A 20,357-nucleotide genomic window follows, 5' to 3' on the forward strand; every position below is an offset into this window, starting at 1 on the left:
GTGGGCTACAGGACAAGGAGTCTGTATTGAGAGATGACAGGCAGAGTGAAGGACGGAGGGAGAAGGGAGAGGAGGACTAGGAGAGAGGGAGGGGTATGTCACTGCTCCTTCAGTTTCAGTGGGCTACAGGACAAGGCGTCTGTATTGAGAGATGACAGGCAGAGTGAAGGACGGAGGGAGAAGGGAGAGGAGGACTAGGAGAGAGGGGGGGGTATGTCACTGCTCCTTCAGTTTCAGTGGGCAACAGGACAAGGCGTCTGTATTGAGAGATGACAGGCAGAGTGAAGGACGGAGGGAGAAGGGAGAGGAGGACTAGGAGAGAGGGAGGGGTATGTCACTGCTCCTTCAGTTTCAGTGGGCAACAGGACAAGGCGTCTCTATTGAGAGATGACAGGCAGAGTGAGGGAGGAGGGCAGTGAGGAGGGCGAGAAGGAGGAGTGAGGGATTTCACTGCTCCTGGAGGAGGCAGTTAACATTTGTGGGTCGGTTAGAGCAGGGTTTGCCTGTATGTGTCGCCGCGGTAATGAGCTCAACACGACGCTGATAAAACTGCTCGGCCGGACCGGTGTTTATAGGGCTGCCATAGCAACCCGTTCAAACATGTGCCCAGGAGAGCCTAGCCAATAGAGGAGCTCTGTGTGTCTTTTTAACTCGAGATAGATCGAGTTGAATGTTGGACAAGCCTCAGTCCCGTAAAGTAACAAAAGTATATTTTTAAAACTTTATTTTATGGCTTTGAACAATGTAGCTAATGTCGATTATTCGTCATTGTTGTCATTTACGAGCGACCACATTGGACTTCTGACTGTAGGCTTGCTGCCATACTAAGTACGGGTGCAGATTAAGTCCCAAATGACTTTTGGGTGAGTCCTGATTAGATCTTGAGTTAGTCCTGTAGACTGTTACCAAGTGTTCTGTGAGTCTTGGAATTGAAATTGGCTCCTTCAGTTTCTCTGCATGCAGAGACTAGCTCTTAAAAAATCTTTACAAGTCATTGTCTCTTTATTGTCTGTATTCATCTCCTGTAGGTCTTTGGGTGATGCTCTCCCCTCTGACTGTAAATCCCCTGTTGAAGGTTATTTGGCAAAAATATCCTGGTAGTGGGTAAAGTTCATGATGATGTTAAGGGCCCCGAGGCCTGTAGAATCAAAAACAGCCACATAACATCAAAGATCCACCGTCATATTTTACAGTAGGTATGGGGTTATTTTCTTCTTATGCGTCCTGATTTCGACACTAAACCCACCACTGGTGTGCGTGGTCAAGGAACTCTATTTCAAATCAAATTTTATTTGTCACATGCGCCGAATACAGGGTAGGTAGACCTTACCGTGAAATGCTTACTTACGAGCCCTTAACCAACAATGCAGAGTTTTTTTTTAAAGTAAGTCAGAAAAATTTGCTAAACTAAAGGAAAAATAGTAACACAATAAAATAACAATGACTTGGCTATATACAAGGGGTACCGGTACCGAGTCAATGTGCAGGGGTACAGGTTAGTCAAAGTAATTCAGTTACTATGTACATGTAGGTAGAGGTAAAGTGACTATGCATCGATAATAAACAGAGAGTAGCAGCAGTGTGTGTGTGTGTGTGTGTGTGTGTGTGTGTGTGTGTGTGTGTGTGTGTGTGTGTGTGTGTGTGTGTGTGTGTGTGTGTGTGTGTGTGTGTGTGTGTGTGTGTGGCGTCAATATGCATGTGTGCGTGTGCTTTGTGTGTGCTTCCATGTGTGTTGCGGTGTCGGTGTAGTATGTGTGAGTGTGTGGTTAGAGTCCAGTGAGTGTACATCGTGCCTGTGAAAGAGAGTCGGGGCAAAAAATACAAAATAAATAATAATACAATAAGGGGATCCTAGACTTGGCGCTCCGGTACCGCTTGCCGTGGGGTAGCAGAGGGAACAGTCTATGACCTGGGTGGCTGGAGTCTTTGACATTTTTTAGGGCTTTCCTCTGACACCGCCTGGTATTGAGGTCCTGGATGCCAGGATGCTCGGCTCCAGTGACGTACTGGGCCGTACTCACTACCCCCCGTAGCGCCTTGCAGTCGGATGCCCGAGCAGTTGCCATACCAAGCAGTGATGCAACCAGTCAAGATGCTCTCATTGGTGCAGCTGTGGAACTTTTTAATGATCTGAGGTCCCATGCCAAATCTTTTCAGCCTCCTGAGGGGGAACAGACATTGTCGGACCCTCTTCACGACTGTGTTGGTGTGTTTGGACCGTGATAGGTCCTTAGTGATGTGGACAGCAAGGAACTTGGAAGCTCTCAACCCGCTCCACTACAGCCCTGTTGATGTGGATTTCCATGTCATCTGACCATAGCACTAGTTTCAATCCAAGTGCCAATGCCGTTTAACAAACTCCAGGAAGACAGAGCTTTTTGGCCATGCACACCAGTGGTGGGTTTGGCATTTAAATGACAGCGCATAAACAGATAGCTAAGTACCCCATTCCTACTGTAAAATATGGGGGTGGATCATTGATGTTATTGGGCTGTTTTGGTCCTGGGGCCCTTGTCAACGGCATCATGAACTTGACCAAGTACCAGGACATTTTAGCCAAAAAAAACCTGGTTGCATCTACCTGATACTTGGCCGCAAGTGGATCATTAACCCGAAGCACACATTAAAATCCACAAAGAAATCGTTAATTGACCACAAAATCTCCAGAATTTAAATCCCATTGAAAACCTGTGGTTTGAATTGAAGGAGGCAGTCCATACGCCCAGACGAAGGATGTCAAGGATCTGGAAATATTCTGTATGGAGGAATGGTCTATAAAACATTTGAGAAAAATGCTCAGTGCCATTATGAAAACAGGGGTGTCAAAATCTCTTTCTATGAGCAATTGTATTAGTACAAAATAATATGTTTTTGATCATGCAATATAGCTCAGTATTTGAATTATTTATTTTATACAGTCATTTTTCCTCATCTTTATCAAGGGTGCCAATAATTTCAGACTCCACTGTGTGTGTGTGTGTGTGTGTGTGTGTGTGTGTGTGTGTGTGTGTGTGTGTGTGTGTGTGTGTGTGTGTGTGTTTTATATATAAAATAAAAAAAAGACCCCAAGTTCCACCAGCGCTTCTAGCTGCTACCGCGGCATGACTGTACCCAGCAGCCATTCCCTCCGTCAAACGAAATGCGTCTGTCACCAGAAAACGGGGAAGAGGAGGAGAAGAGGTGGAAGAAGGAGTGGATGCGTGGTGACTGTGGAGGCCTTTGTTTTCCACCACAGTTTGGGAGCGTGGCAGACTCATTTGACGGAGCGGTGCGGAAGGGTGGACAGTGCAGGATAATCAGAGACTCAGTAGGCAGGATGGGCGGGGAGCATCGAGTTAGTTGCAGCTTACATGGTAGCGCTTCGCTGGATAGATCTGGTAAATGATCTTGTTCTGTGGCTGTAAATCATTTGGGGGGGGGGGGGGGGGCATTCTCTGTCTTTCCCGCTCTCGCGTGCGCACGCTCTCTCTTCATTTTTCTTGTATTATTTGACTTCATTTATTCTCCTGTTCTCCTTTCTTCTTCTTTTCGATCCGGTCTTTTCTCAAATACCTCCTTCCTACCTCCCCTAAGCTGGAATGGCTGTCTTTAAACTCTTATCTCTCGCCAAAAGCAGTGTGTGAGAAAGTATGACTCGAGTTTGTTACACCATCATTAGCACAAACCTACTCATATAGACCGGCTCTAAGATCACAAAGAAGAACAAGAGCTTTGATCTGAAGACGGCCAAATTACAATGCAAACAGCTAGGCATCGAAGACTGAAACTTGTTTGCTGTGTATGTTTGCTAAATTGCTGAATTTCTTTGAAAATGTGTGTTCTGTGATGTGATGACTGTGTTATTCTCTCTGAGCTCGTATATCAGAGCTTTACAGTCCGTTTAATTGGACTCTTAATAGCATTTTCACGCTATTAGGCAGACCCAAACTGTACTGTGCTGGCTTGGATATTTATTTTCACATTGTTCTTTCCAGCATGATTCCAACAACTATGATGCATGCGTAAACCAGGTCAGCTTCGTACAGCTCGGCTCGCTTGGCTCGGCTCCGTAGTGTGAATCAACCCTTATTGACCTTTGAACTCTGTGTGTTTTAGGAGCGGATGCACTTTGAGAGTTTGAGTCAGCACCTGGGCAACCTGGGAGAGGATGGAAAGATGGGCCACAGGGTCATTGACCTCACCAGACATGAGGATGTTGATGGTGAGTTTCGTCTTTCTTTTTTTTTTTTTCTTTCTTTCAAAATATCTCAATAATGTTTTCTTTCTTTCTTTCAAAATGTCTCAATAATATGTCCTTTCTTTGTTTCAAAAATGTCCAAAATATATTTTTCTCCCTTTATGTCCGTCTTCTGAAAGTTCTACATACACATCTCTTTCAGTTCTCCATACTTTTATGTAAGTGCATTCTGTACAGTACAGTATGTTCTAGTCCATGTTTATGACTATGTGTATGCTTGCCATCCGTGTTTATATTAATGTGTATAAAAATACATTGCTGTTGTATGGCTTGGCGCATAGTAGTAGGAGAACAGAGGAGAAGAGAAGAGAGAGGGTCAGACGGATATTTAACAGACAGGAAACGTTTGAGGCAAAAGTGGGCACATCCTGCTCAGGCTAAATGGATGCCAGTGACCTTTCGCTTGGGGCCCTTGGTTAGATAGTGCCACTTTTGGGGCCTCTTTCAACTGTGTTCCCTACTGTAGAGACACAGACAGAGAGATAGTCTGCTCTGCACACAGGTATTCACCAGACCTAAATATTTATTGTGTTCTTCTCGGATCGCCTCAGTAGTGGACACTTGAATGTCCAGGCACAAACCCCTGCCTTGCACCAATAGGCCCACTCTGTGATATTTACAGTTTTTTCAATCATTTTATGCCTCATGAGCTGAGTTCAATACCCCCATCACAACCCCTGAACTTTATAGCAAACCAAATGGCGGGGCTTCCGTTTAGTTTTTCAAATGAAGGACCTTTAATACGACACAATTGTTCAGTGGGCTTCTTACTGTACGTCGACGAGGAACAAGAAGCGGTATTCTAGATTGTCCCCCTCTTTCCAACCCACTAACACTGTTTGTGTCTCAGACAATTCCACCCTGCCGAAGTATGCAAACAGAAGCAAGGCAGTTAAAAAACGGAATTGGGTTTTTTATATTTTCTGGCCCAGATGCCCACCTGTTTTCTATAAACCCCCAGTGTTTACAGGTTACGGTGGATTGGGAAGCATTCATCATGCTGTGGTTTGAAATCAGAGCCGTAAACACGGGACCGTAAACAGAGATGTTATCTGGCTGATAATCAGAGCGTTGTTGATGGCGACCACAGCCAGGGGGTCCATCCCTATTTCTGCGGCCTCTTCTGTGTAGAGTAGACACAGACCCCCTCATTACTGTAAAACACAAGTGCACGCACACACACACACATACACTTTCAATTGTCCCCTCCCTCACTATCTGGAGGCTCTTAGACATACTGTGCAATGAATGTACTTTGTGGCTTAATAGGTTCTTACACGAACGAGTGAGTGATTGAGTAAGTCATGAAATGTCCCTCCCTTCCCACAGGTGTCGCCAGCACTACGGAAGCCCGGGTCTTCAGGGAGACCAGGGGCAGGAACAGTACTGAGCCCCACATCAAGAGGCCCATGAATGCCTTCATGGTGTGGGCCAAGGACGAGAGGAGGAAGATCCTGCAGACCTTCCCCGACATGCACAATTCCAACATCAGCAAGATCCTGGGTAAGATGGCAGAGCTGTGGTCGAGTGGTAATACTCCCTGGCATGTCGCATATAAAACTCCCCACCGGAGACCGGGGTTCAATCCCGGCGTCTGTCCCTCTCACTGTTTCTCCCACATGCCTGTTTGATTACCTTACTGTCTGAATGAAGTGTCAAAAATATATATAGGTTTTAAATATGCCCTCCGTATTCCGTGGCCTTTTTATGCTCATACATGATCTTTCAGTTGCAAAAATTAAGCGGATTGATCTACCACAGACCGCAATTGCCCTCAGACGAGCCATCAAACAAGCAAAGCGTCAATACAGGATTAAGATTGAATCCTACTACACCGGCTCTGATGCTCGTCGGATGTGGCAGGGCTTGAAAACTATTACGGACTACAAAGGGAAACCCAGACGCGAGTTGCCCAATGACGAGAGCCTACCAGATGAGCTAAATGCCTTTTATGCTTGCTTCGAGGCAAGCAACACTGAAGCGCATGCACGAGAGCACCAGCTGTTCTGGATGACTGTGCGATAACGCTCTCAGTAGCCGACGTGAACAAAACCTTTAAACAGGTCAACATTCTCAAGGCAGCTGGGCCAGACGGATTACCAGGACGTGTACTCAAAGCATGTGCGGACCAACTGTCAAGTGTCTTCACTGACATTTTCAACCTCTCCCTGACCGAGTCTGTAATACCTACATGTTTCAAGCAGACCACCATAGTCCCTGTGCCCAAGGAAGCGAAGGTAACCTGCCTAAATGATTACCGCCCCATGGCACTCACGTCGGTAGCCATGAAGTGCTTTGAAAGGCTGGTCATGGCTCACATCAACAGCATCCTCCCAGACACCCTCGATACTGCCCCAACAGATCCACAGATGACACAATCTCAATCGCACTCCACACTGCCCTTTTTCACCTGGACAAAAGGAACACCTATGTGAGAATGCTGTTCATTGACTACAGCTCAGCGTTCAACACCATAGTGCCCACGAAGCTCATCACTAAGCTAAGGACTCTGGGACTAAACACCTCCCTCTGCAACTGGATCCTGGACTTCCTGACGGGCCGCCCCCAGGTGGTAAAAGTAGGCAACAACACGTCTGCCATGCTGATCCTTAACACTGGGGCCCGTCAGAGGTGCATGCTTAGTCCCCTCCTGAATTGCCTGTTCACCCACGACTGCATGGCCAAACACGACCCCAACACCATCATTAAGTTTGCTGACGACACAACAGTGTTAGGCCTGATCACCGACAACGATGAGACGGCCTATAGGGAGGAGGTCAGAGAACTGGCAGTGTGGTGCCAGGACAACAACCTCTCCCTCAATGTGAACAAGACTAAGGAGCTGATCGTGGACTACAGGAAAAGGCGGGCCGAACAGGCCCCCATTAACATCGACGGGGCTGTAGTGGAGCGGGTCGAGAGTTTCAAGTTCCTTGGAATGAACTATCATGCTCCAAACATACCAAGGCAGTCGTGAAGAGGGCACGACAAAACCTTTTCCCCCTCAGGAGACTGAAAATATTTGGCATGGGTCCCCAGATCCTCAAAAGGTTCTACAGCTGCACCATCGAGAGCATCCTGACCAGTTGCATCACCGCCTGGTATGGCAACTGCTCGGCATCTGACCATAAGGCGCTACAGAGGGTAGTGCGTACGGCCCAATACATCACTGGGGCCAAGCTTCCTGCCATCCAGGACCTATATAATAGGCGCTGTCAAGCCCATAAAACTGTCAGAGACTCCAGTCACGGACTGGAGTCTCTGCTACCGCACGGCAAGCGGAACCGGAGCGCCAAGTCTAGGACCAAAAGGCTCCTCAACAGCTTCTACCTGCAAGCCATAAGACTGCTGAACAATTCATAAAATCGCGACCAGACAATTTACATTGACACCCCTCCCCCCTCCCTTTTGTACACTCGCTGTTTGTTTGTTACCTATGCATATCAAATCAAATCAAATTTAATTATATAGCCCTTCTTACATCAGCTGATATCTCAAAGTGCTGTACAGAAACCCAGCCTAAAACCCCAAACAGCAAGCAATGCAGGTGTAGAAGCACGGTGGCTAGGAAAAACTCCCTAGAAAGGCCAAAACCTAGGAAGAAACCTAGAGAGGAACCAGGCTATGAGGGGTGGCCAGTCCTCTTCTGGCTGTGCCGGGTGGAGATTATAACAGCACATGGCCTAGATGTTCAAATGTTTATAAATGACCAGCATTGTCAAATAATGATAATCGTAGTAGTTGTCGAGGGTGCAACAAGTCAGTAACACAAGAGTAAGTGTCAGTTGGCTTTTTCATAGCCGATCTTTGAGAGTATCTCTACCGCTCCTGCTGTCTCTAGAGAGTTGAAAACAGCAGGTCTGGGACAGGTAGCACATCCGGTGAATAGGTCAGGGTTCCAGCAGGTCTGGGACAACAGGTCTGGGACAGGTAGCACGTCCGGTGAACAGGTCAGGGTTCTATAGCTGCAGGCAGAACAGTTGGAACTGGTGCAGCAGCACGGCCAGGTGAACTGGGGACAGCAAGGTGTCATCAAGCCAGGTAGTCCTGAGGCATGGTCCTAGGGCTCAGGTCCTCCGAGAGAGAGAAAGAAAGAAAGAGAAAGAGAGAATTAGAGAGAATTAGAGAGAGCATATTTAAATTCACACAGGACACCGGAAAAGACAAGAGAAATACTCCAGATGTGACAGACTGACCCTAGCCCCCCGACACATAAACTACTGCAGCATAAATACTGGAGGCTGAGACAGGAGGGGTCAGGAGACACTGTGGCCCCATCCGATGAAACCCCCGGACAGGGCCAAACAGGTAGGATATAACCCCACCCACTTTGCCAAAGCACAGCCTCCACACCACTGGAGGGATATCTCCAACCACCAACATACCATCCCAGGACAAGGCCTAGTAAAGCCCACAAAGATCTCCGCCACGGCACAGCCCAAGGGGGGGCGCCAACCCAGACAGGAAGACCACGTCAGTGACTCAAACCACTCAAGTGACGCACCCCTCCCAGGGACGGCATGGAAGGACACCAGTAAGCCAGTGACTCAGCCCCCGTAATAGGGGTAGAGGCAAAGAATCCCAGTGGAAAGAGGGGAAACAGAGACAGCAAGGGCGGTTCGTTGCTCTAGCCTTTCCGTTCACCTTCACACCCCTGGGCCAGACTACACTTAATCATAGTCACTTCACCCTCACCTACATGTACAGATTACCTCAACTAGCCCGTACCCCCGCACACTGACTCGGTACTGGTGCCCCCTGTATATAGCCTCGTTATTGTTATTCTTATTGTGTTACTTTTATAATTACTTTTTATTTTCGTCTGCTTGGTAAATATTTTCTTCTTCTTGAACTGCATTGTTGGTTAAGGGCTTGTAGGTAAGCATTTCACTGTAAGGTCTACACTTGTTATATTCGGCGCAAGTGACAAATAAAAATTGATTTGATCTAGCGGTTTTCAGTGTGAAAACATTTCAAATCTTTCCAGAAGGCCTTGTGAACAAGTGATAGTGGATGTACAGTTAACAAATACTCAGGCTGCGTCCCAATGGTTCACTTCCCTTCATGGATTTGGAAGGAAATGATTGGTATAAGATATATGGTAGAAACTCCCTCAGTCTAGCCATGACTGTAATCCCAATTCAATGCTTTTACATAGTAGTGAACGAGTACACACTTCCGGAGAAAGGAGAGATTATTTGAACTTAATCTCAGTGTATGTGGCCTGATTTAGGAAGAGGGCGGTCAGCTCTAGGAAGAGTCTTGGTGGTTCCAAACTTCAACCGTTTAAGAATGATGGAGGCCACTGTGTTTTTGGGGACATTCAATGCTGCAGAAATGTTTTGGTACCCTTCCCCAGATCTGTGCCTCGACACAATCCTGTCTCGGAGCTCTACAGAGAATTCCTTCGAATTCTTGGTTTTTGCTCCGACATGCACTGTCAACTGTGGGACCTTATAGAGACAGGTGTGTGTCTTTCCAAATCATGTCCAGTCAGTTGAATTTACCGCAGGTGGACTCAAATCAAGTTGTAGAAACATCTCAAGGATGATCAATGGAAACGGGATGCACCTGAGATCAATTTTGAGCCTCATAGCAAAGGGTCTGAATACTTATGTAAATAAGGTATTTCTGTTTTTCAAATCCTGAGCTATATTATATGATCAAAAACCCGTTATTCACCTCGTCATTATGGGGTATTGTGTGTAGGTTGCTGAGGATAATTTTTTTTAAATTCCATTTAGAATAAGGCTTTAACGTAACAAAATGTGGAAAAAGTCAAGGGGTCTGAATACTTATCCGAAGGCACAGTAGATAATGTCTTAAGAGGGTGTGTGCCTCTTTTAAAACAACACTGCCGTATGAAACAGAAACTAACTGTGCTACCCCCCCATGTCCACCTAAACGTTCAATGATGTATTCAAAATATTGTATATCGGTCAACTACCAATCGATCAATCTGATCTTATTTAATCATTCATATTAGAATAAGGTTTTTATAGAACTCACACACACCTATAGAACTCTCTCTCTCTCTCTCTCTCTCTCTCTCTCACACACACACACACACATCCTCTGCTGTGAGACTCTGACTGGGGTGATGGATATGTGCAGTGAAAAGTGCTTCTTGTGTTGATACTAGCATTCATAGTAGTATTCACACCCCTTGTCTTTTTCCACATTTTGTTGTGTTATAGCCAGAATTAAAAAAAATAATAATAATTGATTTCTTGTCACTGGCCTACACGCAATACCCCATAATGTCAAAGGGGAATTATGTTTTTAGATTTTTTATTTTACAAATGAATGAAAAATGAAAAGCTGTAATGTATTGAGTCAATCAGTATTCAACCCCTTTGTTATGACAAGCTTAAATAAGTTCAGGAGTAGAAATGTGCTTAACAAGTCACATAAGTTGCGTGGACTCACTCTGTGTGCAATAATAATGTTTTAGCTGTTCTCCAAATATCATTTTAGAGTTTTAAAATGTTAATTATTAAAGTAAGGTAAAGAAACAGACAACACTTTGTTTTAAGTTAAAGCAGTATGCCTTTAATAAATATTGATTACAATCAAACCTTCCGTTTGCCTTATAATACTTGTTTATCTGCGTTTCATTATTTAATTTCTTGCGGGGCTTGATGTGGATATTTCAGTTAATCACTGGACAGCAATATTTCCTTTGTTGGTAGCTTTTTAAATCAAAAAGTAAAATCACTCCTTGAGCATATTTTACTGTATGTTCACGAGATTCGATTCTCCCTGCAACTTCACCAGACGACCACTGTGTCCACTGCTCTGTGACCCTGAACATCAGATTTCGTGGTAATTTGATCAGACTGCTATCCGTGGTGCTTGAATATAAGATATTGCTTGGAAAGGGCTCGAATGTCTTCCGCGGCTCCCTCAACACTTAATTTTTTTTGTGTGTGGAAAAAATGTCCCTTCCAGTGATAAAGGTCGCCGACCCATGCACTAGGCCAAAATGTTTGGCTTTTGAGCAAACGGTGTCAAATGATTTTACTCGTTAAATGAATTGAGGCAAACTAAACGCTGTATTAAAGAAATACAATCTTTGCACTTGCTCATCCGTCGTATATATAGACCATTGTTCAACATCACTGAAGTTATCATTCTAAAGCAGGATTATTCAACTCTTACCCTATGAGATCCGGAGCCTGCTGGTTTTCTGTTCTACCTGATAATTAATTGTACCCACCTGGTGTCCCAGGTCTAAATTTGTCCCTGATTAGGAGGGCAACGATGAAAAAATACAGTGGAACTGGCTTCGAGGTCCAGAGTTGAGTTTGAGGGTTCCAAAGCATTGGATAGCTCAAACCTCATCACTCAAAGTTGGAGTCATATTTAAAGGGTCAGAGGTCATCTATCACTTCCACCTATCCGACAGAGACAGAACATTCCGGATATTTACCTAGTTAGCGGTTTGTTTGTGATGACACCAGGGAAATGCCAGACCTGAGAGGCAATCAGGAGACGATGGAGTGTGTGCTGCCCAAACACAATAACACAGCTGGAGACGAGGGACACGATGCGGCCGCTTTAGTCTGTAAAAAAAAAAGTGTCCTCACTGTTTCCTTAGTTTAAAAAGAAGGGAGTCTCGATAAACGTCAGTAAACAGAGTCCTCGCTTGCGCCCCAGTTGGCACCCTTTTTCCTAAATAGGTCACTACTTTTGACCAGAGCCCAGGACAAAGCAGTGCACTAAATAGGGAATAGGGTGTCAGTTGGGACACAAGTCCTGGATTCCTCTCTGTGTGTGTCCGAGCTGTGGTGTGTGTGTATAATGGGTTGTCAGAAAGCCACGCAGATGTGCTCCATTCCTGCGGTAACGGCCCTGTCCACTTGTTCCGTCGTTGGGTGCTTATAGGAGAGACATGATGAGAACCCACTGTATCAGGGATCCTAAAGTGTGACGGATTCCTGTTTTCAAGCACCCTTCAACAATGTAGATGCATCAGTAGTCTCTCTCTTATTACAAGTTCCTACTTGAAGAGATTTCCTGCTATGATAGAAGTAAGACGGCATACATTTTGTACAGTGGAAGTGCTGACACGTACGGTTCAATGGCTAATTGAACCACATTATAAGATAGGGGTGGGAATTACCAGGGACCTCACAATTCAATATTATCATGATTCTATATTATCACGATCTGTATTGCGATTCTCATGATTCTATATGTATTGCGATTCGAAACTGTGATTTTATTGCGATTTGATGTTCCAAACATATTGCTCACAATATGTCTGCTGCAGAGGGACGAGAGAGAGCTGGAGAAAATTTGTTTTGATCAGTCAGGGAACTAAATGTGGAGAACAAATTTTGTCTCACTATTTAAAAAGAAAATGAAAGAACAAGCTATAGGATGAAAAATACCAGAGTTTTGGTGCGGGTACAGCTGACTAACGCTAGTTTAAAAAGAAATCTATATAGTCAAATATCGATATAATATTGTCCAAAAATTACATTGCAATATGTAACTGTATCGATCCCACTATTTATTATTAGAAGAACATAAACAAGCAATTTACAGAACGTTGTAATCCACTAAACTGTGAAAAGATTTCTAGTTACAGGACTATACTTGACAAAACTTTGACTCCTATACACTCTTTGAACACCAACTCTAATACTCTCTACGAACACCAACTCCAATGCTCTCTACGAACACCAACTCCAATGCTCTCTACGAACACCAACTCCAATACTCTCTACGAACACCAACTCCAATACTCTCTACGAACACCAACTCCAATACTCTCTACGAACACCAACTCCAATACTCTCTACGAACACCAACTCCAATACTCTCGACGAACACCAACTCCAATACTCTCGACGAACACCAACTCCAATACTCTCGACGAACACCAACTCCAATACTCTCTATGAACACCAACTCCAATACTCTCTACGAACACCAACTTCAATACTCTCTACGAACACCAACTCCAATACTCTCTACGAACACCAACTTCAATACTCTCTACGAACACCAACTCCAATACTCTCTACGAACACCAACTTCAATACTCTCTATGAACACCAACTGCAATACTCTCTACGAACACCAACTTCAATACTCTCTACGAACACCAACTCCAATACTTTCGACGAACACCAACTCCAATACTCTCTACGAACACCAATACCGTAATAGTGCCCTTCAGTGTGTGTGTCTGTGCGCGTGCGCACGTGTGTGTGCGCGCACCTGTGTGTGTGTGTGTGTGTGCGTGTGCGCACGTGTGTGTGTGTGTCCTTACGCTGTAGTTTGGGTCCCAACCCTGACCCTTGCTGTGTGTGTGTCCCGCTATCCGTGTATAGGCTCTCGCTGGAAGTCCATGACCAACCAGGAGAAGCAGCCATACTACGAGGAACAGGCCCATCTCAGTAAGATCCACCTGGAGAAGTACCCCAACTACAAGTACAAGCCCCGGCCCAAGAGGACCTGCATCATCGACGGCAAGAAGCTACGCATTGGCGAGTACAAGCAGATGATGCGCTCGCGGCGGCAGGAAATGAGGCAGTTCTTCAGTGTGGGGTAAGAAGAGAGAGACACTCTACTGATCTACTGTTGTGCAGTCTTTAGGCTAACTGTTAGTATACTTAAAGGGACATTACACTCCAAAATCAAAGTTTGTGTTTTCAAACCTCAAAAGTGGTCTTCTGTTGAGGTAAGTCCATGTCCCAGGCAATTTGTTTTGTAGATTAGGCTCTACGCCACAATCCAAAATAAATGGAAGAGCACCATGTCATTTCCATATTTCCAGAACAAAGAGACCTTTTTCATTCATTTGAAGCTGGACATACACAACCGGTGATGTGGTACGTGGATTCATCTTGACTTTAGGCTACTTTTGAGGTCAGAAAACGTCTGACAAACTTTGATTTTGGAGTAGTCAACCTTTATAGTAACTGTCCAGTGAAAATCTCCCTTTTGAAGGTTCATATTCTATTATCTCATACCCAAATAATGTGGTTGACTCATCCTATACTTGAATTAGTGGAAAAAACACTTAAAAAACATCACCTTAAACAAAAAATGCTTGCTATTTCCTCATATAGCGTGACGTCACGTTGCCTCGTTGACTGAGCTGGACAACCATTACTTGTCATGTATATTTTCATTTCATTCTGTTGTTGGGGTTGCGCCCACACCATTCAAACACAGAAAATCTGATTTTTAACATACTTAATTAAAAACATTTTGAAGTAGGTCACTTTAATACTAAGCTAATAGAGAAAGGAAACTGATCCCGGGATCAACTATCTCTTCAATATTTTTTTCATGGACGGCTCCCATTTTTTTGGATTGGAATACTTGAGTCGACTGCTCCTAATCATTTTGTTAAGGGGAAGTTGGTCTTTGTAAGGCTAATTCCCCGTGCACCCAGTATTTCCCTTCAAGTCATAGTGCTGCGCTATAGGCTGAATTTATAATCCAAACTACTAGTTTAAAGATAACAAGGTCTCTTTATCATAGCGCTTTTCTCATCCTCTCATGTCAAACTGCAGGCAATGCTGAAAACAAGGCCGCATCCCAAATGGCTCCCTATTCCCTAAATAGTGCACTACTTTTGACCAAAGCCCCATGGGCCTTGGTTAAAAGTAGTGCACTATTATAGGGAATACGGTGCCTTTTGGGATTCAGCCGAAGCCAGTGGCTGGGTCTTAATAGAAAACAGGCATAGATGTGATTAAAGTCATCACGGCAGGCCACGTTTTAATGGATTTACCAGGGGCACTGCTTTGTATTGGAGTGATTTTTAATAGTTGTCATTTATTAAATTAGGACAATGGCAGGCGCTTTGCGGGCGGTAGAAATATGACACAGAAATCATACTAGCAGATGTTTGAGAGAGAGAGAGAGAGAGACAGAGAGAGAGCGAGAGACAGAGAGAGACAGAGAGAGAGAGAGACAGAGAGAGAGAGAGAGAGACAGAGAGAGAGAGAGAGAGAGGCGGTACAGGGCAGACGTCACAGGTTTAACTCTGTAATTTAGTGTGTGTGGTCAAGCGGAAGAAAAGCCTGATTCGCCATAGCGGCTGGAGTTTCACTCAGGACTGAATCAAATAACTGGAGGGGAGCTATAAATTGAGGTATAACCAATTTCGACCTGGCTCCTTATAATGAAACAGGGTCGTTTTTAAGCAGTTTAATGTGAAAATGAGTCTGTCAGAGGTTCTCTGCGGTAATTGTTTCTAGAAGGGGTGAACTGTTAGATGAGGAAACTGACATCAATTTTCTTGGTTTATGTGCTTCATTTGAGGGCAGAGGGCTTGCTTGAGTGATATGTGTTTACCTTCATTCCATCCATTTCTCAAGAGGCTATTTAGCATTGACAGGACTACTGTGTGCTGGCAAAAGCTCTGCGTTAAGGTTTGCCCGAAAGACAAGAGTTAGCTACCGTTCAACTTGTTCTAAATAGCTGTTCAAAAGCAGGCCAGGATAGAATGAATCTGTTTTTGTAAAACACCCTATCTGTCTCTCTTACACACTCTCTCACTCGCCTTCTCTTGCTCTCCACTTCTCTCTCTCTCTTTACCTCTCTCTTGCTCTATTTCCTTCTCTCTCTTTCAACCTCTCTCTCTCTCTCTCATCTCTCTTTCTTTCTTTCTCTCTCTCTCTCTCTCTCTCTCTCTCTCTCTCTCTCTCTCTCAATCTCTCTCTCTCCCTCTTTCTTTCTCTCTCCTTTCTTTCTCTCTCTCTCTCTCTCTCTCTCTCTCTCTCTCTCTCTCTCTCTCTCTCTCTCTCCACCTACTGCAGGCCACAGCCTCAGATCCCCATCAGCAACAGTGCCGGCGGCCTCTACCCGGCTGCCATAGCGACAGCCACACCCTCACCGCACCTGACGTCGGACTGCTCCAGCGCCTCGGCCAGCCCCGAGCCCGCCATCCCCGTCACCCAGAGCACGTTCGGCGTGGTCACGCCCAAACCGGTCGCCATGGTGACCGGCGACCACCCGGTCAGCGGAGAGGACGAGATAGACATGTATGAAGACTTTGAGGACAAATCGGACTACAGCAGTGACCGTGAGACACGGGAGCCTGTCGGCGCCAACTGAGCACGCTCAGAAGAACTTCTGATCTTTTTGAACTTTTTTTTTTAAGCGGGACAATATGACAGAGACAGAGTTCTGAACAGAACAACTTTTCGACAGTACGACGGGAGCTGAGCATGTGCTCGAAGCAGCTCCGTCCGGGATACGATGCACCACAGACTGAGCATTCTCAGATTGACTCTCGACAGGAAATGACATAAATTAAACATGCTCAGATCTCACAGAGCATGTTGCTCAAAAATACCTTTTTAGACGAGAGTACTTCTTTTTAGCATGCGCAAACGTCTCGGAAACGATCCCATACAGAGGGATTGGGCAAAGACAACCTCTAGACAACCTCCAGACAATCTAACAGATAGACAGTGAACATACTCACACGGCAATTACAATGCAACACAGACAATCGCAAGGTAGAGTCAGTAAAAGGGGCGATGAGAAGAGAATGAGATTAAAGAACAAAGAGATAGCCTACACATTTCCGCGTGTGTATTTTGTTTATAGGAGCGTGCATGGATTTGACTAAAACATCAGGAATTGGTCTTCGACAGCGGTCAGTCTTAAATGTTTATTTTAAGTGTGATGACGTTTTTTTATTTTTTTTTATTTTATTTTTTATTTCCATGGACATGTTCCTGATAGGTTACTGCCTGTAAAACCTTGGATTGTCAGGACTTGAAAATGTGAAAGGTAATATAAAATCCTTAAGGTCTTGTAGTTTGACATGATTATTTCTTATGAGTACAGTACCCCTACACCTTTCTCGACAAATGCTTACAATATGTTACATTACTGTTTATGATGGGGTTTTATATCCTTGCTCAGGTATGCTGTGCCAGCTTGTGAATGTGTTTTTGATTTCATATGAGAGAGTGGTAGGACTTTTCAAGACTGACAACGAAACAGGGGAGGAAAAATCCCTTGTATTATTATTAATATTATTTTTTGTTGTTGTTGTTGAGATAGTGTACAGTTTTTCTTGAAATGTGCCAAACCTACATTCACATCCCTCTGAAATGTTCTAGTCTTACCTTTGATGCTGCAAAAAGTCTTATACAATCACTTTTTATTGCTGATGTGTCCATATTAGGAAAAATCCCCCCCTCCCCCGACCATGGGTAGGCCCAGCGCTCTAGGACACCTTGTGGGGCGCTACAGGGTCTTGTTGATTAGGTACCAACAGAAAGGCAACCGACTTTCAAACATTTTCCCTTGCATACCCCAGTAAACAACCCAGCACTCGTCGTCAGTCGCAATGTCATCTCTGGCACCCCCTCTGGCAATGACACAGACCTGTACAGAGGTTCATTGTAGAGAGTATCAATCTGTGGATGTTTAGCCCCAAGTGTCTTCGCCTCCCTTTTCTTAGCCCACATCTTCTACAGGATGTTAAAGGGGAAGTTCAGGATTTTACAATGAAAGTTTGTATTGGCTGTTTATACAAAACCAAACCATGTATTACAGTTTCTCCTGGCCCATAAACTATATTCAAGGTGAGGAACCATCTAACATCAAGTTGTAAAATCCTGAACTTCCACTTTAATTCACCCATAATGCATAGGGGCCAAAAAGGATCAAATGATTTGTTTTGGTACACCGTTATAGTACATTGACTTTCAGCTTGAGTGGCTTTTAGGTTTGACTTTTTTATTTTTTTCCTGGCTCAAGTTTGTGTGTAGAGTTTGTGAGTATAACATGTGTTATACAGACTCAGCAAATGTTGTTAATGACTCAGTACATCTTAATAGGCACAATAAGTCTTAAAGTTAGACTCTTAGTTCTACGGTCATTCCGAATTACAGGAAAACGCAGAGGAGCGGTCCAGACAGTAATTTCTATAGTAGGGACACCATATATTTAGGGGTTTAAAATGTTAATTTTGTTTCTGTGAATTGATCAGTTTACAATTATGTTGTCGTCCGAGGTGGTTTTCAAAAATACAAACCAATGTTTTGTTTTTTGTAAAATTGGTACGTTGGCAAAACAAAAAAACGTGGGTCAATATAACCTCTAGCATTTCAAAAGGTACATGTTTATTTCTGCAGTGCATGTATATTTTGAAACTGATATTTAAAGTCAATTTAAAACGTACCCATAAAAGTCCTATTTTCATAATCTTCCACTTTGCAAATATGTCTACTTTTACAAGCTCTATTGTAGGGTTTGGGTTACTCTGTTTGCTGGTTGATTTGTATGTGATTTGTAACTCTTTATGACCATGTCAAATGACATTTTGCAGGTTGGTAGAAAAAAAAACAAAAAAAATTGTTGTTTGGACTGAAGTTTGATTTGACTTGCATTACAACAAAAAGGAGAGTTATACCGGTTTCCTCATGCGTAGACATTATTCCCAGTGTTCTAAGCATCACACGCACTGGATAGGAATGTTTTTTTTTTCAGTACTGCCTAATGTGAAGTTGTCGTTAGAAAAAAAAAAAACGACACAATTCTGACAAACAAAAAAAATCACCTGTTTGGACTTGAGGAAAATCTCACATCTGACAGGTTTGAGTACATTTCCAGTTTAGTAGCATTTTTATTATTTATGCAGAAATCATTGTTTTAACTCCAGTGCTGCCTGAGGTGCTTTGCCCTTTGACACAAGTAAAAGGGTCACTCAGACCGCCAGTCTGTTTCGACCTATGGAAGCAGACGTAATTTTTCCTGGTCACACACATTTTGTGTTGAGTATTGTGTTTGAAATTAAATTGTGCTTTTTAACATTTCATTGTATTTATTAGCTGGTGTTGGCTCTCAAAGTGTCAGTACAACTTGGTGAGAAAGACAATCAGAGAAAAAATAAAGACAGATTTCCTTACAAATTCATCATTGACATGTATGAAGTGTTTATCAATGGATAAAAGGCAGCACTTTTTTGCTGTATGTTACTTATTGTATTTACTTGTTTATTAGTGATTATAACACTAACAGTATCCTCAACAAGAGACTAATACCAAGCTGATCTAAACAAGTAAAGTAAGTACACACACACAGAGAAGGAAGTTAGTTGCAGCAACCTGCTTTCTATAGTAATGCTTGAGTCCATGCCAAGCGTACATACATTTTTGAGTAATTAACAGGCCTTATAAAAGATCTTTGCTTTTTGGTTTAGTGAGAAATAAGAGAGCAGAATTTATACATTGAGGTTAGAGAAAATGTTAGACATTTATTGATTTAAAATGTGTTTTCTCAAAAATAATATTGAGCTATTATTCCCAATGGTTAAATTGGGATTTTCGTGGAAGAACTGCCTTCAAAATGGGTTGTTTTTCAACAGTAATCCTACAGAAATATATAAAATAAAAGGTTATTGGTTGCGTACACAGTTTAGCAGATGTTATAGCAGGTGCAGCGAAATGCTTATGCTAGCTCCTAAAATGTCTAACAAGAACACAAATAATAATAATAAAAAACACAAGAAATTAAGAAATGTTGGAACGAATCCAATTAACAACCCAAATAGCACTGTAACAGTAATCCAAATGCAATCTATACGTATCTACACCAGATTAATTTTTACAAGATATACTAACAATGAGATATACTAAGAATGTATATCAGTAAATATATTAGTCCAGTATATAAATTAATATGTGGTGTGTATAAACAGTTTAACTAAAATGTAATGGACAGTAGTAGAAATATTAGAATGAGCTATGTCGAGAATACAGTATTACAGTAAATACACAGTACAAAATACAGTATAAAACCACATGGCAAAATTCATAGAATTGCAGGCAATAAACTTTCTGACCAGAGTCCGGAATATATACTGAACAAAAATATAAACGCAATATGTAAAGTGTTGGTCCCATGTTTCATGAGCTGAAATAAAAGATCCCAGAAATGTTCCATATGCACAAAAAAACATGTTTCTCTAAAATGTTGTGCACAAATTTGTTTACATCCCTGTTAGTGAGCATTTCACCTTTGCCAAGATAATCCATCCACCTGACGTGTGGCATATCAAGAAGCTGATTAACCTGTTGAGGACAGACGTTCCGCTAGCGGAACCCCGTTCCGCCTGCGGAACCCCTAGCCA

At 43.4% G+C, this 20,357-nt stretch overlaps 1 protein-coding gene across 6 annotated transcripts in view; it reads left to right on the top strand.

Annotated features, from left to right (window-relative positions):
* Positions 1-19,141, top strand: part of LOC106561060 (transcription factor SOX-6) — a 147,265-nt gene extending 128,124 nt beyond the window's left edge. For all 6 annotated transcript variants that reach the window (XM_014124667.3, XM_045688091.2, XM_045688092.2 and 3 more), the window contains 4 exons: positions 4,096-4,201; positions 5,567-5,740; positions 13,582-13,798; positions 16,024-19,141. In XM_014124667.3, coding sequence (XP_013980142.2) covers positions 4,096-4,201; positions 5,567-5,740; positions 13,582-13,798; positions 16,024-16,321 — 795 coding nt within the window. In that variant the 3' untranslated portion in view covers positions 16,322-19,141. The remainder of the gene's footprint in view (positions 1-4,095; positions 4,202-5,566; positions 5,741-13,581; positions 13,799-16,023) is intronic.
* The last annotated feature ends 1,216 nt before the right edge of the window (positions 19,142-20,357 follow it).

The sequence above is a fragment of the Salmo salar genome, chromosome 10 (genome assembly GCF_965601325.2).
Source record: "Salmo salar chromosome 10, fSalSal1, whole genome shotgun sequence".
In the NCBI taxonomy this organism is placed as follows: domain Eukaryota; kingdom Metazoa; phylum Chordata; class Actinopteri; order Salmoniformes; family Salmonidae; genus Salmo; species Salmo salar.